The sequence below is a fragment of the Eptesicus fuscus genome, chromosome 6 (genome assembly GCF_027574615.1).
Source record: "Eptesicus fuscus isolate TK198812 chromosome 6, DD_ASM_mEF_20220401, whole genome shotgun sequence".
NCBI classification, from domain to species: Eukaryota; Metazoa; Chordata; class Mammalia; order Chiroptera; family Vespertilionidae; genus Eptesicus; species Eptesicus fuscus.
Window position 1 is genome coordinate 75950404 of NC_072478.1, and position 23430 is coordinate 75973833.

General features: G+C 47.2%; 1 protein-coding gene across 8 annotated transcripts in view; it reads left to right on the forward strand.

Annotated features, from left to right (window-relative positions):
- Positions 1 to 22564, forward strand: part of SLC25A48 (solute carrier family 25 member 48) — a 41485-nt gene extending 18921 nt beyond the window's left edge. For 5 of the 8 annotated variants that reach the window (XM_054717874.1, XM_054717876.1, XM_028148102.2 and 2 more), the window contains 3 exons: positions 8516 to 8773; positions 11260 to 11393; positions 22284 to 22564. In XM_054717874.1, the coding sequence (XP_054573849.1) occupies positions 8516 to 8773; positions 11260 to 11393; positions 22284 to 22472 (581 nt within the window). In that variant the 3' untranslated portion in view covers positions 22473 to 22564. Of the gene's footprint in view, positions 1 to 8515; positions 8774 to 11259; positions 11394 to 18356; positions 18487 to 22283 lie in introns of all 8 variants that reach the window. The other 3 variants (XM_054717875.1, XM_008142080.3, XM_054717878.1) reach the window with 2 other exon arrangements.
- Positions 22565 to 23430: the final 866 nt, after the last annotated feature.

Here is a 23430-nt window from a genome sequence, read left to right on the forward strand (position 1 = left end):
AGTCTCATTTGTTTATTTTTTCTTTTGTTTCTCTTGCCCTAGGAGATGTATTGGCGAAAATTTTGCTATGAGAGATATCTGAGATTTTACTGCCTATATTTTCTTCTGGGATTTTTATTGTTTTGTGACTTATATTTAAGTATTTTATCCATTTTTTAGTTTATTCTTGTTTATGGTGTAAGTTGGTGATCTAGTTTCATCTTTTTGCATGTACCTGTCCAATTTTCCCAACACTATTTATTGAAGACACTGTCTTTACTCCATTGTATGCACTTGCCTCCTTTGTCAAATATGAATTGACCATATTGACATGGATCAAGTCCTGGATTCTCTGTTCTGTTCCATTGATCTATATGCCTGTTCTTGTGCCAGTACCAGGCTGTTTGGTTACAATGACTTTGTAGTATAGTTTCATATCTGGTATTGTGGTCCCTGTAACCTTGGTTTTCTTTCTCAAGATTTCTGTGGCTATTCAAAATCTTTTACGGTGCCATATAAATTTTTGGAATATTCTAGATCTGTGAAGTATGCTAATGGTATTTTAATTGGGATTGCATTGAATTTATAGATGGATTTGGATAGTGTGGACATTTTAATCATGTGAATTCTTCCAACCCATGAACACGATATATGCTTCCACTTGTTTGTATCTTTCTCTATTTCTTTTTCAATGTCCTATAGTTTCCTGAATACAGGCCTTTTACCTCCTTGGTTAAATTTATTTCTAGGTATTTTATCTTTTTTAACACTTTTTTGTTGTTGTTGATTTTAGAGAGGAAGGTAGAGGCTGTTTTATATGCTGACTTTGGGCCTCCCAGAAGGTACTTTTGTGCCAGTCAATGTCCGATGGCATCCAAGTTTAGCTCTTGGTGTCCTGTTTGAAGCTTTAAGCCATCCACAGCCAGGTTCCTGAGATTGTGCTGTAACTTTCTTTTAGTTCATAAAGCCTCTGGCGGAAGGACCAGATAGGGCCAGGCTTGGATGAATGCCGAGATGGGAGATGGGAGGTGAACTTTTGGGAGGCCCTGGTACTGAGATCTGCCCAATCAAATACTGAGGTGTTCATTGAATGGATGTTGAAGCACATATATGGGCACAGTGTCAGGTACAAGGTTACAGTGCCCTGGAACACGCCACAGTGTGTGATTCCTGCCATCTGGAAATTAACCAATGGCAAGAAATACCAGTTAGAGCAGTGGTCGGCAAACTGCGGCTCGAGGGCCACATGTGGCTCTTTGGCCCCTTGAGTTTTTAGCAAAGGCCAGCTTAGGAGTACCCTAATTAAGTTAATAACAATGTATCTACCTATATAGTTTAAGTTTAAAAAATTTGGCTCTCAAAAGAAATTTCAATTGTTGTACTGTTGATATTTGTCTCTGTTGACTAATGAGTTTGCCGACCACTGAGTTAGAGCAAAATAGCAGCGATCAGGACAAACCATAATAGGGATATAGCCTCTGGCATAGGCTGTCAGCTCCCAGTTTCTTCTGAGTCCCTTTTTATATGTAAAATGGGGTCCAATCCATAGAGCAGCACCCATCCTTTCAGTGTTTGTGGGTTAAGAAAACACATATGACATGAAGCTATTGTGGGTTAGAATCCTGTCTAATAAAAGAGTAATATGCAAATTGACTGTCACTCCAACACAATGTGGCTGCCCCCACGTGGTCAAAGATGGCTGCCCTCATGTAGACACAAGATGGCTACCATAAGATGCCCTGCAGGGGAGGGCAGTTAGGGGTGACCCAGCCAGCAGGGGAGAGCAGTTGGAGGGGACCAGGCCTGAAGGGGAGGACAGTTGTGGGGGACCCAGGCCAGCTGGGGAGGGCAGTTAGGAGCGACCAGGCTGGCAGGGGACGGCAATTAGGGGCAATCGGGCTGGCAGGGGAGCAGTTAAACATCAATCAGGCTGGCAAGGGAGTGGTTAGGGGGTGATCAGGCTGGCAGGCAGAAGTGGTTAGGGGCAATCAGGCAGGCAGGCAGGTGAGCAGTTGGAAGCCAGCAGTCCAGGATTGTGAGAGGGATGTCTGACTGCCCATTTAGGCCCAATTTTCCAGTGGGATCAGGCCTAAACAGGCAGTCGGATATCCCTTAAGGGGTCCCAGATTGGAGAGGGTGCAGACTGGGCTGAGGGACCCCCCCCCCCCCCGTGCACGAATTTCATGCACCGGGCCTCTAGTATTTAACTAAATATTTTTTTATTCTTTACAATAGCACCTACACATGAGAAAAAAATGGCCATAATGTATGTGTCAGATATTTTAGGGGTTCTCTCCATCTACAGTGCTCTCAGATTCTTGTGTCTGTTGAAATAACTCCATGTTTGCCACTTCCATTTGAGAGCCCCCAGGCCTGGATGTATCATGAGCACGGCAATTTGGTAAACCCGCACATCACCGACGGGACCAGCAGCGCTTCTGTGGGTGGCCGATTTGTCTGGGATATTCTGTAGAAAGTGACCCCCGATGTGCTCACATACAGGGGCAGCCTGGTGGTGCTTTCCTTTCCAGAGAGTGGCCAGGCCTTTGTGTTGCCAAGGGCCAGGCCCTCTGTAAATCAGTGACCAGCCTTTGTGTTTCAGTGAGCTTTCCTATTTGCAGGGTGATGGCCCATTGAAGAGATTGAATAGCGTTGTCTAAGAAAGGGAAAGAAATGGAACTTGCCCTGTTTGTATCTAATAAGGGCACAGTGGCTGCTGTGGTGTGGTCCTGGGTTCTGAGAAGAGGAGCCATAGAGGCAGGTCTGTGAGAACCCTGACCTGGGTCTGGAAGGACCCCCAAAAGGTGCTTGCATGGTACTTTACAATTGGCCAAGCCTGGAAGCCCCTGCCTTCTGCAGAGTCTTCTTCAAAGGGATCTCCTGGCCAGGGAGGAGGCAAGAGAGGCACTGGTGCAGGGCAGTGGGGTCAGAGCCACATCTAGGGAGGGGTCTGGAGGAGAGGGTCTTTTAGAACTTTGTAGGCCCTCTTCCACTCCAAGGGGAAAATTAAGAGCAGAGTGGGAGCCAGTTTCATTGACCTTGAACATCCTGCCAGTCTTGGTATAGGGTGCTTGAGTCGATCCTAACTGAATTTGGGCAAAACAAAGAAAAACACAGGCATTCTGAGTGTTTGAGATATATAACCCATACCTATCATTGTGAAAGGTCATAGGCTCTTGACTTAGCACAGCAAAAACTGGTCCAATGGCAAAGCACTCATGATAAGAAATGAGCAAAATTTGACTCATAATATTATTCTCATCTTAGAGCAAAAAATTATAATTAGAGAAACAAAATACATTTCACCCCTTCAGAATAACAAAACCTAATGTGAATCCCTTCACATACATGTGTGCACCCCTAAGCCCAAGTCCTGACAGTTCAGGAACAACAGGCTGAGATCATGGTGCAGTGTGAGCTGAGTACAGCGGGGCCCCGAATAATATCATTTCGTTCAACGTCATTTTATAACAACGATGAGAAAAATCAGTTCCGGCAGCGGCCACTGTCTGTGTGGAGTGTGCACATTCTTCCCATGCCTGCGTGGGTTTTCTCCGGGTCCTCAGGTTTCCTTGCACATCCCATTGTTAGGTGAATTGGCATGTCTAAGTTGTTCCAGTCTGAGTGAGTGTGTGTGTGTGTGTGTGTGTGTGTGTGTGTGTGTGTGTGTGTGTCCAGCGTGGGTCCTGCCACAGCCTGAGCTGCTAGGAGAGGCTCTGGCCACCTGCAGTCCTGAATTGTAATAAGTGGATTGGAAAATGATTCTTTTTCTTGTTTTCTGTGAATCTTTCTTAAATGTGTGTATAGCTCACATTTATTTCAATGTTTAATATTAGAAGTGTTTTGATTACTTATTTAGAAGTTTGAAGATGTTTTTGTGACCGGAAATATGCTGTCGGAACTTAACTCTTGTTTATATCAATTAGCTTGTGGTAAAGTGGTTTCTTTACACGTCATTTTGCTTCAAGTCACAGTCTACAGGAGCCTATCTACGGTGTTTTGTTTTTTAATTTTTATTTTTTTATATTTTCATTGATTTCAGAGAGGAAGGGAGAGGGAGAGAGAGATAGAAGCATCAATGATGAGAGAGAATCATTGATTGACTGCCTTCTGCATGTACCCAGTGGGGGTTGAGCCTGCAACCCAGGCACAGGCCCTGATCAGGAATCGAACTATGACCTCCTGGTTCATAGGTCGACGCTCAACCACTGAGCCACGCTGGCTGGGCTATCTGTGGTGTTAAGTGAAGACACATGATACTGGTCCAGCACCTGGCCTCCTTCCTCGGGGTCCTTGCAGGAATGACATGGAAGGCCATGGAATTCAGTTGTGCATATTTCTAAGAATTGCTTGCCAGCAACCTCCCAAGTCAGTTTTTAGGGATCAGCAAAATTTGTTTTTCACAAACTAAAATTGGTCCACTGCTAGTGTTACCCAGAACTCTCAGTCAATCAGTGCTTTTCTATGTCTAGCTGTCAAGGCTCCCATCCAGGCCATACCTCTCAGGGCCACGACTCCCTGCCCCAGCCACAGAGCATCTTGTGGTTTGAGCAACTGATAGCAGTTTCTGCTCTGTGGTCCAAGATGAATCGTCCTTAGCACTACTGCTAATGCAGATGGACCCGTAACAACCATCGCCTAAAAGAAAGCTATGCTTCTCATTGAGTGACATGTTGATGTGCAGAATTCTTTACCTTGAAAAGCGGGAGAGGGTAGGTAGATTTGAAATTTGTGCTCTGCCTGAGTGGGCTGAAACCAAAATAGTTTAAGTATAAGATGTCATCTTCTCAGGAGGGTGTATCGACAATTGTCAAAACTCTCCTTTTGTGCACTTAATAGCTATACCTTCAATTGAATGTAAAGTATACCTCAATTAAAAAAACAAAGGGCAAAACAAGCATAGGAGGCCAGAGAAGGCTCTTGAAAGTGATTAGTCTTCGTGGGAAAAGAGGTGAGAATGGGGAGGAGGCTGGGCCAGGAACTCATAACCTCAACGTAAAAACAAGGAAACATCAAACAAACCCCAAATGAGGAAAGTTCAGTTTACAAGAAGGGGGACAGTGTGTTCTTAAAAAAAATGTCAGTGTCATAAAGACAAAGAAAGGTTGTGGAAAGGCTCCAGATTAAAGGAAGCTAAGAGACATGATGACTAAGTGCAACACCTGAGTAGACTGGATTCCATGCTGGGGAGGGAGAGGGATGCTTTAAAGGTCATTATGAGGTCAAATGACAATGTGAATATAGACAGTACATTAGATAACAGTATTGTCAACGTAGGTTATGAAACCAATAACTGCACTATGGTATGTAAGACAATACCCTATTCTTAGAAAATACATATTCTGAGTATTTAAGGGTAAAGGGCCATTTTGTATATAATTCACCCTAAAATGGTTCAGAATATAAAATTATGTATGTATGCGTGTATAAAGAATTTCCTTATTGCTTACCTTGGGGAAAACAAAAACAAGTGCAGGTTTGGGTCTTATTCACCAGGCTGATTCAAGGTTTGGCAAGTGTTTTCCCAACATTGACACCTTCAGACAAGGAGGACCTTATCAGATACTGCCCTTCAACCTGTAAGTCCTGAAACCCACATCATACCCATAGCTGACGTGTGAAACCTTGACCCCAGGTCAGGCCACTGTTGCCTGGAGATGACACAGCCTGGACAGGTTTCGGCATGGGGACAGTGGCAGCTGCTCAGTCATTGCAAGTGCGTGTTTGAGGGAGAAGGGTGGGGGAAGGAGAGTGCACAAACCATAAAATAAATGTTAACAACAGGTCAATCTGGGTAGCGAATATTAAGGGTGTTCTTTATACAATTTTTTTTCTTTTTTGTACTTTTTTTTCAAATTTGAAATTTTTTTCAAATAAAAAGTCTTTTTATTTTAAATAACAAACACTTGTTATTACATGGGGATGAGGGAGTCGGGTGGAGACCCAAGGCCGTCGCAGTACCAACTTGTGTCCAGAAGGCACTGGCCGCCAGTTCAGGCTTGAGGCAGCATTCAGAAGATGGTAGTCATCATGACAGTTTTACGGCTTTAATAGTCATAAACGGATCATTCTCAAGCAATAAAAGCTAGATTGCTTGTGTGACAGACCTGGGAGAATAGAGAGGATTTCCTTATTGCTCACTCTGGAAAGAAAAGTTCAGGTTCTCTATTCCCAGGGCCAGTTGGAGGTTGGGCAAATACTGTTTTCAACATCTGTCCTCTGAATAAGCAGGATGTTATCAGGCGCCCTCCTTCAATCAGTAACTTCGGAAAGCCACCTCATCCCCAGAGCTGATTCATTAAAACTTTTACTCAGATCACTGCACTTGGACATGAGTGTGGCCCAGGCAAAGTTTATGTTGGGACAATTACATCTAGTTTGTCTCGTGCCAAAATTTCCCCGATGACCCCAGCCGTGTTATGGTAGATTTGGGAGAGGAAGGGGTGTCCAGTGACGTCTCAGTGGGCTTTGAAAGACCAAATGTCTGATCTTGCTCTGAGCTCAGAGGGCCCTGTGCCCCCCAAAAGTGGCCACTAAAAGTAGCTCACTTCCTGTGGGATCTGCTGTAGAAGTGAGTGGGACTCAGTCTCCTGCCCACACTGCAGTTGTTTTAACATGTGTGGCTGTGGGTGCTCGCCCCCATTCCCCACCCCACAAAAGGAAAATATAGGATTAGTTTTTTTAAGCACATTTCCTAGGAAAATGGAAACCTCCTCCTCGACCTCACTTACTCTGGGACTTGTGAAAGGACAGGTTGCACTTTACCCCCAAATCTCCAGTTTGGACTGCGGCACCATGGAGCTGAATATCTTGTCCTGACCTTTCTTCTAATAAAGATGGAACTATTTGGGGAACTTGGAAGTTCAACTATATAATGAAACTGATGTTCCTCTTTGCCAGAGGTGTAAAACCAGAAATGGTGCATTCTGGGAGTTAAACCCCGGTGGCAAAATAGGCGTGTGGTCATAGGCAAGCTTCCTTCCTAGACATGTCATGGTAGTTCTTTAAGACAGGAAAAAGTTGAGAATAAGTCTGCTTTACCTGCATGGGGACAGGGAGGTCTATCTGGCCATGAGTCAAAGCTGTGCTAAAGGGTCCATAGCAGAGGAGATGAACATCAGAGATGGGGCCGGGGGAGCTGGTGGAAGGATTAAATCTGAGAGCCAGAGTCACTGCTTGGTGGCTACTCATACCCCTAGAAGAAGCTAGACATACAACCTGTGACCCGACCCTGGAGGTCAGACAAGGAGACAGCAGCCCTGTGCCCTGGACCTGGAGGGGCCAATGGCACCAGGGTGGGGTGAGTCAGTGAGCACTGTCCAGCCCTCCAGCCGGCACATCCTGCACCTGATATGTGCCAGTCAACCTCGGTCTTAGTAATAACCTGTGGGCATCTCCTGTACCTCCACAATGTTCTGAGGACCATGCCGAGAACTTGATAGTTACTGCCTTGTTTATACCCACAAAGGCCTGTGCTCCTTTTCTTCTATGAACAAATATTTTTCAGCTTTATTGATAATTAACATAAATATTGTGTGAGTTTAAGGTATACAATGTGATTTGATATATGCGTATAGCGCAAAAGATTACCAAGTTCAGGTTAGTTAACACGCCCATCACCTCACACAGTTACCATTTTGTGGGTGTGTATGTGGTGGGAACTTTTAAAATCTCTCTTAGCGACTTTCAGTATACACTACAGTATTGTATTCTGTATAAAGGGTACTATACTGTCTTCTTTATAAAGATAAGGAAACAAAGGCTGGAAAGGGTGGCCTACCAAGGACCAAATATTTGTAAGTGGTGGGGCCAGGATTTGGAACTGGGTCCAAATCTCATGTACTTTTAAAAATATATGCTTTTTATTGATTTTTTTTTTTTTTTTAAGAAAGGGAGAGAGAGAGAAAGAGAGAGAGAGAGAGAGAGAGAGAGAGAGAGAGAGAGAGAGAGAGAGACCAGTTGCCTTCTATACATGCCCTAACTTGGAGTCAGACCACACCCTAGGTATGTGCCCTGACCAGGAATCAAACCCACAACCTTTTGGTGTACAGGATGAAGCTCCAACCAAATGAGCCACTCGGCCAGGACTCGTGTACTTTTTTACCACAAGTACACGCATGCACACACACACACACACACACACACACACACACACACACACGGTGTGCTGGATTTTCCAGTCTCTGCTTCAAGAAAGAGCTTGGTGTGCCTTCTCATAGTTGATCCTAGGCATTCTACAGTCACATCTGTGAGAGAGATATAGTGATGGTTGACCAGCAGCCCCTGAACATTCTAAGGCAACTGGTGCTTTATCACCTGGATAGATTGTCTCCAATCTGGCTGCTCATGTTGGCAGGGCTCTCTGTTGGGATTCCAGAATCCTGGTTTGAGCTGTCAAGAAGGTCAGAGGTTTGGTAAAAACCAGTGGGCCACCTGAGAGGGAACTGTCCGTGGGCTGGGCTGGCTCTAGTGCCAGAGAATGGCCAATCTCTTGCCCCCTGGATCACTTGTCATCTTACCTGCCTTGTCTTTGCAGCCAGCCTCAGTTTGAAGCCCAGGGCAGTGGCTCTCGGGGAGCAGCCAGCCTACCAGGGGCCTGTGCATTGCATTGCAACCATCGTGCGGACTGAGGGCCTGGCGGGGCTATACCGGGGTGCCGGTGCCATGATGCTGAGGGATGTCCCAGGCTATTGCCTCTACTTTATCCCCTATGTGTTCCTGACCGACTGGATCACACCTGAGGCCTGTGCAGACCCCAGCCCCTATGCTGTGTGGCTGGCAGGTGGCGTGGCAGGTAAGACAGCAGCGTTGATACCTGTCCCTGTACTGGCCACCGCAGTGGGACAGTTGGGGGGGCCTACCATGCCCTACTCAGCCTTCATCCAACAATTCCATGTTAAATACCTACTATGTGTCAGAGAAAGGGCTAGGAATGCAGGACAGTCCCCCCTTTCTTCCATCTCCTCTCCACTGGACCTGTGGGGATGGCAAGTCCCTATTTGGGCTTCTTTCAATCAGAAGATTCATTTTGAGCACTTATTCTGTGTCAGGTGTTACTGAGCTTTTCAAAGGAAATTAGTTATTACGGTTCACCATTTTTTAATATTGGCACATTATAAACCTTCCTCGTGTGAGGATTTCGTTACCTCCAGAAGGTAAGAATCAGTCTCCCCATTTTTTAGGATGAGAAAGATCAGGTTCAGAGAAATTAAGTGGCCAACCCAAGGTCACACGGCCAGTGCAGACCTTAGCAGGGACTCTGCATCAGAAAGATCCAAGTTCAAATCCATTTCATGACCATGGACCAGAACTTAACCTCCCTACTCAGAACTCACACTGCATTCCCCTGTCATGTAAGGTAGAAGTCGGTGTCCTTGCAGTGGTGTTCAAGGCCCTCTGCGACCGGCCGCCTGTTACCCGCCTGCACTCATTCTCTGCTCCCGTGTCGGCTTCTGGGCTCCGGCCACACTGGTCTCTTTGCTGCGGGCTGCCCTGGCTCTTTCCCACCAAGGGCCTCTGTGAGGTGTATAGGCCACCAGGGACTTTGACAAGCCCCATTTTGGTCAAGAGAAGATATGGAAACCTGATTGAAGTGAGACTGAGAGAGTGGGATAAAGGAAATTGGAGAGCCCAGCACCTGGGAGGGACTTGACTGCTCCAACAGGGCAGAGAGAAGTGCAGCATAGCTAGAGGGGCCTGGGAGTCCAGAGAGAATGCTTTTCTTTCTTTCTTTCTTTCTTTCTTTCTTTCTTTCTTTCTTTCTTTCTTTCTTTCTTTCTTAAATTAATTGGGGTGACATTGGTCAATATTTTTTTTTCTCAATTTTTTTAATTAAGGTATTATACGTGTACATATCTTACCATTGCCGGAGGTGGGGGAGATAAGAGATCAATCAAAGGACTTGTATGCATGCATATAAGCATAACCAATGGATGCAAAACTCTGGGGGGTGAGGGCATATATGGGAGTGGGGTGGGGGATGGCAATGGTAAGATATGGCAATGGTAAGATACATTGGTCAATATTGAACATGGAGAATGCTTTTTAAGAAGCTGATAACATGGCCTTTGCTGCTAAGAGGAGAAAATTGTCTTTCCTCCTCCTTCTCCTCCTCATCATTAGCTATGTGTGAAACTCTGCCAGCCCATAACAAAGCCCAAACACCAGTGTTTTCCCTCACTCCCACCGCCCGACCGCCCCCCCCCCTTGCCTGAGGCTGGCCACTCCTAGTATGTGCTCAGGAAGTACTCGCTGGCTGAGGACAAACAAAGCCCCACCTGCTCTCATTTCCGGAGAGAGCAGGTGTGAGTGGCCTGGCAAGCACACCTCCATTTGTAGTACCCTCGCCCTTGGGCTGAGGGACAGGGAGAGTGCCAGGGGAAGCGGCCTGTTATCCTGACCTGAGGCAGAAGGAAGAGAGGTCCAGAGGGCGCCCTGACACCGTGGCCACAGGGGCTGGAGGGAGGCCAGGATGAGCAGAGTTTGGGGCTCCTCTTTGGGGAGCCTCTTGGCAGCAATTACAAAACTTGCAAACCAGCTGCCTCGAACTTTGGCACAGGTTTGTTTTTCTCTCCCCATCCAAGTATGTGCTAGTTTTCGTATTTACACAATAACCCGGTGTTGTTTTCCCAGAGTCCCTGCAAGTCACAAAAGCGCTCAAACCAGGGCACCTGAGCGTGTCCAACCAGGATGACGCAGGGCGCGAGGTCCTAAGGCTTTTATTCCATATACCTGGAAGAGATGAGAGCTTTTTAAAGACCTGCTCCTGCATTTCTTTCCAATCCCCAGGCTGGCCAGCGCTTGTTTAGCTTCTGTGTGTTCAGGGTAGATCCTGCCTCTGGGGAGCTGCGAGCCCTCCTCCTCAGACTCAGCCTGGGCCTCCCCTGGCACCTGGAAAGCTGCTGCAAGCACTGGTGAGCCTGTTCCTGTTTCTCCAATAAAAGCTGCTAAGAAAGGCTTCCACCTACGAAGCACTGGCTGTGCGCCTGGCACTGTGCTGAACGCCTCACCTCCGTTTAGTTATCCTCATAGCAACCCCATGAAGACAGGTACTGCTGCCCATTTTACAGATGACAAACCGAGGCCTGCAGGGTAGGATAATTCTGTGAAGTCCCACAGCAGGTCTCAAGGGAGGCTCAGGAACAGCCTTTGTAGGCCCTGACCCTGAACGTTCCACTTCCCTCAGCAGCTGATGAAGCTTCTGAGTGGCAGGAAGCTGCAGGGTCCCCTCCAGACCCCGACTAGCCAGCCCCTGACTTATGTTTGTCTCTCTCTTTACAGGAGCAATTTCCTGGGGGACAGCGACTCCTATGGATGTTGTGAAAAGTCGACTCCAGGCTGATGGGGTCTATTTAAACAAATACAAAGGTGTCCTGGACTGTATCTCCCAGAGTTACCAGAAGGAAGGTCTTAAAGTAAGCCCACAGCAGTACTTTGAACTTTGGCACAAGTTTGTTTTTCTCTCCCCATCCAAGAATGTGCTAGTTTTTGTGTTTACACAATAACCCGGCGGGGTCAGTTCAGTCCCTGGAAGGCGGGTAACACATTGGGGGGCATGTGAGAGTATAGAGAAGGAAACTGAGGTACAGGTGGTTACCATTTATCAAGCACTACAAGAGAAACTTGTCTCATCTGGTCCTTGCCCCGGGCTGGTGGAGGAGGTGGGTGTACACCCCACCTGACAAGGTTCAGAGAGGACTAGTAACTCACCTGAGGTCAAACAGCTGCTGCGTGGCAGAACCGGGACCCAGACCCACATCTGTGTGTCACCAAAGCTTGCCTTCTCATCGAGATAGGCTGGGAGGTCCGTCCTCACTCATTGCTCAGTGCCTTCCCCTCCCCGCTCCAAGTGGGAAGTCCCAGAACCACCTCAGTCATCACGTCTCACAGGTTCTAGCTCCCTGATCTGTCTTGTGCTCTCCCGCTCACACAAGTACAGACCCCATCACCCCTGGTCTCAGCTATCGAGGCAGCCTCCAACCAGGCCTCATCTCCCTCCTCCTTGCTTCTCCTCCCTGCACCAAGGGTCTTGTCCTCAACCCAAGCCCCTTCCTGCCTCTAAACTGTCCCAGAATGAAGACCAGACTTCCACACCTTGCACCCAAGGTTATAAACAAATTCATCCCTGTCTGTCTTACCTCCCATGACACCCCGAACACCCTCCAAAGAAACAGTCTTGTTTGTTCTCCCGCAAATGGGCCCCCGATTTTCTTGACATGCCTCTGGGGATCAGCAGATTTGAGTTTCCAGTCAAGCTTGGTTACTTGTGAGCTGGAGGAATCCACACAAGTTGCTTCACCTCTTTGGGCCTCAGTTTCTCCAAGGATAACTATCCCTACCATGAACAACAGGGATATTTGTGGGTTAAATTAAATTATGCATATAAAAAGTGCTTAGCTTAATGCATCACACATAGAGAACATTTAGAAAAAGTTATCCATTTGTCATTGGCATTAGTATTAGGAGTTTTATTGATTTAAATGTTACTACTGATCTCTGGGCCTATTTTTCATATAGCTGCCTTGTCCCAAGCCCTCCAATAGTTACTAATTGCCCACTCCAATGCATCCAAACTTTTATTTGTTTTGCTCCAATGGAGTACTGGAACTTCTCTCAAAACCTAGACTTCCACAAAGGCTGTCTCATCTGTGGGAGACTGCCCAAGTCAGAATTCTCCAGGTGCTCGTGGACCATGGCCAACAGGGGCTGGAGCCAGTTCGCAGGTCCTGCAGGCTCCACTGCCAGTACTGAGGTCTGTCTGCCTGTTACCTGATGTACAAATGGGACCCACTGCTCTTGGGTCCCTTGGTGTATGGTGCTGGATTCCTCAGCTCCCACAGACGCAATTCTGTTTATGGATGGACGCCAAATTTTTGTTGTTGATGTGGGGACCAAGCAAGGAATGTCTTGTACTGCTATGATGCTGACGTCACTCTCCCTACATACTTGCCTTTATTGAGGTCTTAATTTCTTCACATAGCTTCAAGTTACTGTCCAATGTCATTTCATTTCACCCTGTAGGACTCCATTGAGCACTTCTTGCAGAGTGGGTCTAGTGGTAATGAGTTCCCTCAGCTTTTGTTTATCTGGAAATGTTTTAATTTCTCCCTCACTCTTGAATGATAGTGGTGCTGATATAGGATTCCCAATTGACTACTTTTTTTTTTCTTTTAGTGCTTTGAATAGTCCCATTGTCTTCTGGCCTCTAAAATTATCTTCCTGAGTATCCTTTGTCCAGTGAGTTGCTTCTCTCTTGCTGCTTTCAAGATTATTTCTTTGTCTTTAAAAAGTTAATATATATCTTGGTGTGGGTCTCTTCGAGTTCATCCTACTTGGAATTTATTGAGATCCTTTGATGTTTATATTCATGTCTTTCATCAGACTTAGGAAGTTTTCAGCTAGTATTACTTCAAATATTCTCTCTGCCTCTTTCTCTCTTCTCCTTCTGGGACTCCCACAAAGCATATGTTGACTGGCTTCAGAGTTTCCCACAGGTCCCTTAGTCTCAGTTCACTTTTCTTCAATCTTTTTCCTTTCTGTTTCTTGTCATCAATACTTTTTCTTGTCATCAAACCTCCAAGTTTGCTGAGTCTTCTGTTTGTTAAAATATGCCTTTGAATCCTTTTAGTGAATTTTAAATTTCAGCTATTGTACTTTTTAGTTCCAGAATTTCTGTTTGGTTTCTTTCTGAGTTTTTTGTTTCATCACTGATATTTCAATTTCATTCATGTGTCATTTTCTTGACTTTTTCCACATCTTCCTTCAGTTCTTCAAGCATCTATAAGACAGTTATTTTAAAGTCTTTGTCAAGTAGTTCTGCTATCAGGTCTTTTTCAGGGACAGTTTCTGTTAATTTATTTATTTTTTTAATGCCTTGTGATTTTATTTTTTATTTTTGGTTAAAAACTAGACTTCTGAATCTAATACAGTAATGAGGTAACTGAAAATCAGATTCTTCCCTTTTCCAAGGGCTTAGTATTTGTTGTTATTGTCTTTGTTTATTGTTTTGTTTTTCTGATTGCTGCAGGCTGTCTCTGTGCCAAGGATCAGGTGTGAACTTAGATCCTTTCAGGTCTTTTCTGAGCCAGCAGCTTTCCCTGAGCATGTTCAGTCACTTTCTAATTTTCCCCAAACATGCAGTTGCTTTTGAATGTCCTAGTCTTTAAGGGGAAAAAGAGGAAAATGAAGGGGGAAGGGCATTAGCCTTTTAAATCCCCTGGAAGTCCCTTCAGCCAGAGGGGGAGGGGCTTGTATCAATGGAGGGTGGGGTTGGTTGAAACAACAATGGTACCTCTCTGACCAGAAACAGCAATCAGTGATCAGAAACATCTTCAATATTGGGAGGGCTGGGTCCTTTTTGCCTATCCTGGCTCCCATAAGCTGTGTGAGGCTGCTCCAAGTACAGTGCACAGCTTCCTGCCTCAGGGCTTGCGTGGAGGATGGGTAGCTGCTGCAGTGCTAAGATCTGAAATTAATCACAATTTACTGTCCAAACCTTCAATAAACTCCAGAATTCCAAAATCAGACAGATTCTGCTTGTACAGTTGTTGTGTAGGTGGGGAGGCAGATTCCTGCCTTTCCTGCTCTGCCGTCTTCCTAGAATTCTCACCTCAATTGTCTTTTCTTTCTTTGGCAAAAGCACAGTTTGTGATTCCACCAACGAGTACACATAAGAGAGAATGGGATGTTCTGTTTTCATATGAGATGTTTTTGTCTGTTATCTGAAATATTAATGTCATAACTCTAAAAATGTCTGTAGAGGCAAAATATATTGCTGATATTACTTCCTCCCAAACTCCTGGAGCTCAGTAAAAAAAAAAAAAATGTCCTTGAGGGCAACTAAGGCCAGATAATCCATTTTTAAATCTCAATTGCATTTGGGCCATAGTTTATAGTCAGAGATAGGTGTTAAGCAAAGATAGTCATATTCAGCTTGATTAATCACCTCATTGACTGAGGTTAATTTTTAAATTTTTTATTAGAAGGTTAAAAACAAGGTTATGTATGAACATAGGAAGTTTCAAAAGGTATAAGAAGATACATTGTCTAAATATCACTCTGGTGGTTCCCAGTACCTTCTCAAAGGCAACCACTGTTATTTGGTATGATGCATTCCAAAAATATTCACAGCCTGTGCATGCATATATATGTGTATGGATACTTATGTATATTTGTATGTATGTTTGCATATAAATAATATATGGTAACAAAAATTCCCACACAGTCCTGGAAGGTTGGGTTGTCGCACAGTCATATTCGTAGCAGTAGGAAGAACGCCTTTTCCCTGGGCCGAGGGATGGCTCCAGAACCACTTGGCTTGGGCACTGCTTTGTGGAATACCCACTCCAAAACAGTTTTACTGCAGCTCACTGAGGGGTGTACAAAGCCCTAAGCTGTTTCCACTTTCCCCTGGGAGAAGAACTCAGTGGTAAGAGAGAATTGGAAAGTGGTAAAATAATGATGGCAGTGTTCAATGTTAGTAGCCCTTTTCGTAACTCTCTTAATGATTAGCGGTAAAGCAGCCTTCATGATGGGGGTAGAAGTCCATGGTTCAGGGCATTCCCAAGTTTTGGATCCATCTTCTACCTGCTGTGAGGATCGCTGTGGGCCATAGGGGCCACGGCTCATGCTTGGAGAGCTGTCATCTGAAATAGGATGCTGGAGGAGTGACTTGGAGTCCTTGTGAAAGGATTTGGGACAGTGGGATGAGAGTGGGTAACTCTAAGGAGAGACAGAGAGGAGCATTTGTAGTAGAAAGCTTCCTGAAGCACCAGGGTTGGTTGCTCTTTGGTTCTGAAACATGGGCGGTCTGGATCCTTCTCTCCACTCCAGGAATCCCCCACTATCACATCACACTGGGACTCTTTCAGCTCAGAAACCATTCTTCTGGTATCAGTGAGTCCTTCCTTTTTCCTTCCTTCCTTCCTTCCTTCCTTCCTTCCTTCCTTCCTTCCTTCCTTCCTTCCTTCCTTCCTTCCTTCCTTCCTCTCATCCATCCATTCATTGATTCATTTAATAAGATCTATAGAGCAGTGGTTGGCAACCAGTGGTCCACAGACCACTGGTGGTCCGTGAGGTCAGAAAGGTTGGCGACTGCTGCTATAGAGGGTCCTCTAGGCCAAGCACAGTGCAGGTGCCGGGGATTCGGAGATGAGCCACACACACAGCCCTGCTCCCACTGCCCTTACTGGGATTATTGATGAGAGGATGGGCCAGTCATGGGAAGTTGGCAGGGGTTTGAGAAGTGCTGTGATGGCAGAGAGATGAGTGCACAGAAGGCAGTGGACCATCGTCCAGCACGGGTGGCCTGGGAGGACTACTAGAGGGCGCAGCCAGACTTGGGAGCATGCCAGCAGAGGCCCAGTGCTGAAGAGAGTTGGTCCCTTAGGAGGAATGACAGGCTTTTAGACTGTCCAGAGTGACAGGTGTGAGGTGTAAGAGGCAGTCCAGGGAAAGAGCAGGAACAGAGGGTGTGGGTCCTGACAGGCAAGGGAAGGTGTGCACTTGACCTTGGGCAGTGGGGAGCCATTGAGGCTTCATGAGGAACAACTCAGTCCAGTGTTTTTTGTGTTCTGAGAGCTGCAGTAAAAGTCAGAAGGTGTGCATTTTGTTAGCCACCTTTCAGCCTCACAGAGCAGAGGCAGAGTGGCTGCAGCTGTTGGAGGGAGGAGTGTCTGTCTGTCTGTCTGTCTGAAGTGGTCTAGGGCTCCTGCAGGGCCCAGTGCTGTGGGACAGGAGGATCTATCTGGCTTGCCTTGCAGGGGAGCCTCTGAGGCACCTAGCATGGAATTTGCCTCCAGAGCCTGACCCGGTTCCTGGCTGTTATTCAGTCACTCAGGGTGAGCCTGTGGAATTCCAGAGAGGTTAGACATGAGAAAGGAGAGCTAATGTCGCAAGGATCCTACTTGCCCTCTACCTGAATTGCTCCAGGGTTTAGAGGAGCCACTTGCTCACCTCTTGGATCCTGTCCATCAGCTCCCTTCACCGGGGCCCAGGCTTCCCAAGTCCACAAGGCCCTCTCTCCCCTTCCCATCCAGCTGCGTCTCCCAGGCTGCCACAGAGTGGCAAGATGCAGACACCGCTCCTGAAGGAAGGCCCCCTGACGTCCTGTCAGTGGCCTGCACCTAACCTGACACCACAGTGCCCGACTACTAAGCAAACAGGGAATGCAAAGGGCTGGATTTCCACGTTCCTAAAATTACAATTCCAGCCCTAACTCATAAACGTAGTAAATTATACAGGAGCCAGTTAACAGAGTTGCATCTTATGTCTGACAGTTACCGGGTCATTTATGCTTGGATAGGAATTAGCCTTTAGATGTTTTGTCCAGGGAGGACATTTAAGGACAGTTCCTCTCCACCCCACTGCTCACCAAAGCCCTTATCTATTCTCATCACATTCTACATTATGTTGTAATTATTCCTGAGTGGGGCTTAGCTCCTTTAGTAGGTTATAAACTTTCCAAGGGCTGGAATTAGGTCACATTGATTAGTGTCTTCTTGCACCAGGCAAGAGGATTCAGGGGGGAAGGAAAGCACCTTATCGTATTCCCTGGGCGGGAAGGCAAACAGCGTCTTCTTGTATTAAGGCCAAGGCTAGCGGCTCATCAACAGGCCCCCCCCCCGCCCCCCCGAGGCACTCACACTAGTGATCGAGGTTGGGTGCCACCCTGTCCAAAGCAATGACTTTAGATCACAAGGATGGTGATGTGCTAGTCAACACTGAGTCGTGCTCCACAGCGTCATCTCATTTATTCCCTCAGCAACTGTATCAGGTCAGTAGCATGATCACCCCCTTTTACTGTTGGAAAATTAAGATTCCAGAGGCTGCCACTTGCCCAAATAACACAGCTACGAAATGGCACAGCTGTGCCTCAGCTCTGTATCTGCCCTCTGCACACGGCCTGAGTTTCCCCACTGGTCCCTGGGGATGTCCCAGGAAGCACCTGTCACTGTATTGGTTGGGGCTGGTGCTCTGTCCACCATTGCAAAGAGGAGGGGAGAGTTCTGACTTCTAGATTCCTGAAAATCATGTGTGCACACGCATGTGTGTGCATGTGTGTATGTGTGTGCTCACAGAGAGAGCAGCAATTAAGCAAGGAGACGTGGTGTTCACAGGACTCAACAGTTTGGTCACAGTGCATGTGGGCCAGGCCTGGCAGGAGAAGTGCCATCCGACGTGACCCGGGTCAGGGCAGGGCATGGCTGGGCCTCCCAGGCAGCCTTTGCCTGCACAGGTCCTTTGGGCTCTGCAGGGCCCAGCCTGAGACGGGCCTGAGCGGGCATCACCACCAGTCCCCCCCCCCCCCCCCCCCGCCCTCGCTGTGGCCCTGCAGAGGTGCGGTCAGGCCCCGGTGATAATGCCGTCCCCTGTCACAGGTGTTTTTCAGAGGCATCACGGTGAATGCTGTGCGGGGCTTCCCCATGAGCGCAGCCATGTTCCTGGGGTACGAGCTCTCGCTGCGGGCCATCAGAGGGGACTACCCGGTGACCAGCCCCTGAGTGCCAGGTCAGTTGCACCTCCCAGAGCTTGAAACGCTCTTCTTAGCCATGAAAATGTCTCCCTGCATTGGTTTCCTATCTAATCTGTGTTAACCCTGGGGCTCGGATCGCCATCCTTCTTGTCATCGAAAGCCCTTCTCAAATGCCTGCCTGTGACTGGTGGTGAGCTGGGTGGGCACACAACGCTCACATATCTGTTTTCCCACTCGGCAGCATCCATGGCCCCTGGAGAGAGGTTTCACTGCACAATTTAATGACCCAGGCTCAGAAGTGAGGATTCAAACCAGGGTACCCACCCCTGTCACACGGCCACCATCTTCCCACCTTCCAACTGAACTAAGCGCCTGAGTTTGAGAGCCATCAGCAGGCTCCCAAAACTCTAGGGAACAACCTCTGCCCCATTTCCCCACCCCCGCCCCCACCCCATACTCTTTCCTTCTTCCTTCCTCATTGCAGAAAGATCACTGGCCCAAAGCATCTAAAAACAGAAATCTGAGTAAGAGACTCCCTTGCTCAAATGCCTTCAATGGCTCCCCATTACCCACTAGGTAAAGCATCAGTCCTTAACCACCTCGTCCACACCACCATCCTAAGTAAACCCTCCTCACTCTCATTTCTGTGACTCTGCAATGCTGCCCCTGCCTGACATGCTGTCCCCAAGCTGTTTTCACACCTTTCCCATTGTCCTCGGCTTCATCAACTCTTTGTCATCCAGGCCTTGGTCTAGAGGTCTCCTCCTCCAGGAAGCCTGCTCTGATGGCTCAGCCAGGAGTTGAGCCTGCTGTCGGCTCCCTCCCACAACCCCTGCTCAGCCCCTACCACCTCCCCCTGCATTGTAACTGCCTGATGATTTTCCTCACCCCCAGCCAGCGTGAAAGTCCCAGAAGAACTGTGACTATTATTTCACCTCGATGGCCTGTGCCTCCTCACAGAGCTTGACACGTGAATGGCCACTCACAAATATCACCAAGTGGCTGGATGGTCAACCTTCAGTATCTTCTCAGTTCTTTCTCTCCTTTTCCTCTCTTGTTTCTCCTCCCCTGGCCCAAACCGGTCCCTTGCAGAGCTCAGAGACAAAGTGGAGTGGATCGCTGGCTTTTCTAGTTACCCAGAAACCGATTTGCTTTGGCTGTGGTGACTGCAGGTTCTCTCCGGAAGGATGGTCTTCATGAGGAAGGTCTAGCAAACCTCCCTGCAACCTCCCCTGAGGAAGCCGAGCCCTACGGGAGTACTAGGGGCAGATCGAGCTGGCTAGAGTAAGACAGGGATAGCCCTAGACATGGGCTTTAAAACAAATGCTTTTAGCTCTTTACTGAAGCACCCACATTCACAGCTTCCCTGGCTTTTTGCCCTCTCTTATAAAAGGAAGAGGGCAGCAATGCATTTTGCATAATTAAACATCTTGGGTGACAAGTTACTGTACTAGGGTTATGTCCAAGGCAGGGAAGGGAGATCTGGTTCTTAAAGCTGTGCTCAGATATTGGCCATTCCCCCTTTAAAAAAAAAATCCTATAATAAAATCAATGCATTTTATTCTAGAAAACTAGAAAAAAGAAATAAACTGAAAGAACAGCAACAAAAAAAAACCTATAATTCCAAGACCTTTCTATTATTTTCTACGTGTTTTTTATGTGTAGCCCCAAAATGGGATCCTACTTCCCACAATGTTTTGTAATCTCTCCTGTTTAATAGTCCAGGACAGTTCTTCCATGTCCTTAAATCTTCAGCCGCAAGGTGGTTTAATGCCAAGGCCTGGCCGATCCCCGAGTGGCTGGACGCTTGCCGGAGCTGTCTCGGTCTGTCACTTGTGACCACCCTGGTGATTGGCTACTTCAGGAGGAAGGAAGAAGTTTCTAGCACACCAAACCCTGATTGTTTTGGACTTGGCCATTCGGGGCAGTGACCACCCCGACTGGAAGCGTTTCTTCCTGAAAGTGCTCTGACCGTACAAGGGCACAGATGTCTGCTGGGGTGGGAGGAGGCTGGTGCGCCCAGCAGGAACTGGGGGGAGGGTTTCCCAGGGACTTTTCTGGAGCCTCATCTTAAACAGGCCTCACCCCAGGAGATCAACTTCCTGCTCTGACCCAAGAACACCAAGGCCCTCTAACAGGTCTTGGCTTTGAACTTACCCCCCAGCTCTGAGATCTCGGGCCAGTCATGGTTCAGGCCAGGGTAGCATCCACGCTTCGAGCACATGGAAACCAGTGCCTCCCTCATAGTCTAAACTGGAGACAGTGAGATGATGTCATTAGAGAGCTAGGGAAGTAGGATGGTGACCATCTCAAAAGTGCCCGAGAGCAGGAGTGGGAATCCATGGAATTGCTTTCAAATGCCTACAGGACACAGCCAGCGCCAGTCAGCTTCAGCCTCCATCTAACAACCAGATGCAGAGCGCTCCCCCGCTCCCACACTTCCTTTTCACCCGCCTGCTCAGTTAGCTCTCTCCAGGTCAACACAAAGTGACCACGGACCATTTGCACCCAAGTGAACGTAGCCTGAGGTGGTTGTTTCGTGGTGTGGTTTTATCTGTTCATATGGGGAAGCCCGAGTCAGACGATGCGAGGGAGATGACCTTTGGTGATATAAAGGGGGCCCAGCCACTGGCCAGCGGTCAGTTCTTGGGCTTGTCTGAGGCCTATGAATCCAGTGCACCACTCCTACCTGTCCACCTGGATCTCTCACATCCAGAACCTTCCAGAAATAATGCTGTTCTGCCCCTGCCATGACTTTCGTGCTCCAAACCTCATTGGTCTACTTTCGATGTCAGGAAAATTCATTTTCAAGGGAAATAGATACAGTCTCCCTCCCACCCATTTTTTTTTTAAATATGCAAATATAGTGGAACCTTGGTTCTTGAACTTAATTCATTCTGGAAGGTTGTTTGAAAACCGAGTCTTTTTCCCCCCACTAGAAATCATATAAATTGAATTAATCCATTCCAGACCCACAAATGATTCCGTTTTAATCTTCCTTTCTTTAAAATTTTCTCCGCTCTACCCACCCCCCCCCCCCAACCTTTACCCCACCCCAGGCCTTCACCACACTATTGTCTGTGCTCATTGGTTATACATATATGTATATGAGTCCTTTGGTTAATCTCTTCCCATTTCCTCCTGCCTTCCTCCTCCCTCCCCCAAGATATGTCAGTCTGTTCTATACCTCCATGTTTCTGGATCTATTTTGTTCATCAGTTTATTATGTTCATTAGATTCCACTTATAAGTAAGATCATGTGATATTTGTCTTTCTCTGACCGGCTTATTTCACTCAGCATAATACTCTCAGTATATAATACTTATATACAGCACATGCCTAATGTACTGTTTAATCTATAAACACTTGAAAACAAAAAGGACATGAAATGTAAATGAAAACTTAACAAAAAGGAAATGAAATGTACAGTAAAAAATTAAAATTTAATAATAAGCAGCAACAAAAACACACAAAAATATTCACAGCACAATTTCCTGAGATGTTAACAACATGCAGTTTAGCAATAAACTGACTCATACTCACACATTCTCTCCTTTGTTAGTCGCCTGAGAAATGTTTGACTGATTATACAGGTATCAGCATGAAAGGGTTGTCAGGTTGAGAAGCCAACTATTGAAGATGGGTGATGTTCCGTACAGAGAACCGAGGTTTGACTATAACCTAGATAACCTCATAGCCTCCCACCAGCCTTTTCTCATGGTGATACTTTGCCAATTGCTGCTTCACCCAAGCAGCTCTAAGTGGGTTGTTTGACTGCTAGATCTTGCTGACTAATTGCATGAAAGCCTTACCTTTCCTCCTTTATCCCCAGGGCCAGGGCTGGTGTCATGGACCAGGGCCTCATTCCCTGCAGGGCGAGGCCTCTCCCCAACCTGCTCACCTCCGAACCCCTTCTTTCCGATTGCAAGGACTCTGCTCCTCCCCTCCCAGCTGGACCATTGATAGATCGCCACCTATTTTTCATCTGCACTGGCACCTGGCAAAAAGTGGGCCGAAATAGACCTGCTTCCCACGACTGCTGTAAACTCACTGGGAATTCACAGAGGAGCTGGAGTTGTCTCTAAGTTTCCAAATAAAAACAATGAAAACTTCTTCAGGTCATTTCTGTATCGGATGCTTCTGCCTGGCTTCCAAGAGACACAGGCCACCCTCTTCTTCCCTCTGTTTAGACCCCTGTAGATGTCACCAGTAAGAGGCCACTCCACGCAGGTGAGAAGTCTCACTTCCCTTTTCCCAGCTGCCTAAGGTGGGCAGGGAGGGCGCGGCGGGTGAAGGGGCAACGGAGCGAGAGGAAGCCCTGCAGGCACTCTCCCCACGCAGCCAGCAGTACGTGCTGGTCACGTGCTCCAGAGGTGGGGGCACTGAGTGCGGGTGGGGTGGGCGTTCTCTGGGCCTTATTTTCACATGGAGAACAAAATGGGGCAAAATAAAATACTTTGTCCACAGCCTGGTTTCCAGAATGATGTCATGATTCTAAATTGTGTTTCTCACTAGAGCCATGTGGGGAGGCCATTGCTCGTGTGCGTGATGTCACTCCCACTCTTTGTGCCTACAACAGGCATCTTTAGTCAGGCAGAGAGCCTCTCCAGTGGGGCTGGATGCAGCTTCAGAGTCCTCCTCAACACAGTGCCTGAGCAGCCACCACCAGCCGGTCAGACATGACATACAAAGGAATCTATTGGCCATTCCTGGCTTAAAACCTGGTGGTGAAAATATCCTTAGATTTCTTTTCTTCCCCGCCCCCCCCCCCCCCCCCCGCCCCATGATTTCCCCACCCCCTTCCACCCCTTTGAGTGATTCAGAGATGTCTCTGAAAATTCCCTGCCCTCCCAGACCCAGCACCAAGGCACAGCGCTGCTCAGGCATAAAGAAGTTGAAAGTGTTCAGCCTCATTGTTTATCCTGATGCTTTAGCAAAGGGTTCCTCCTTGAAATAAACCCTCAGTGTGCTCTCCTTGA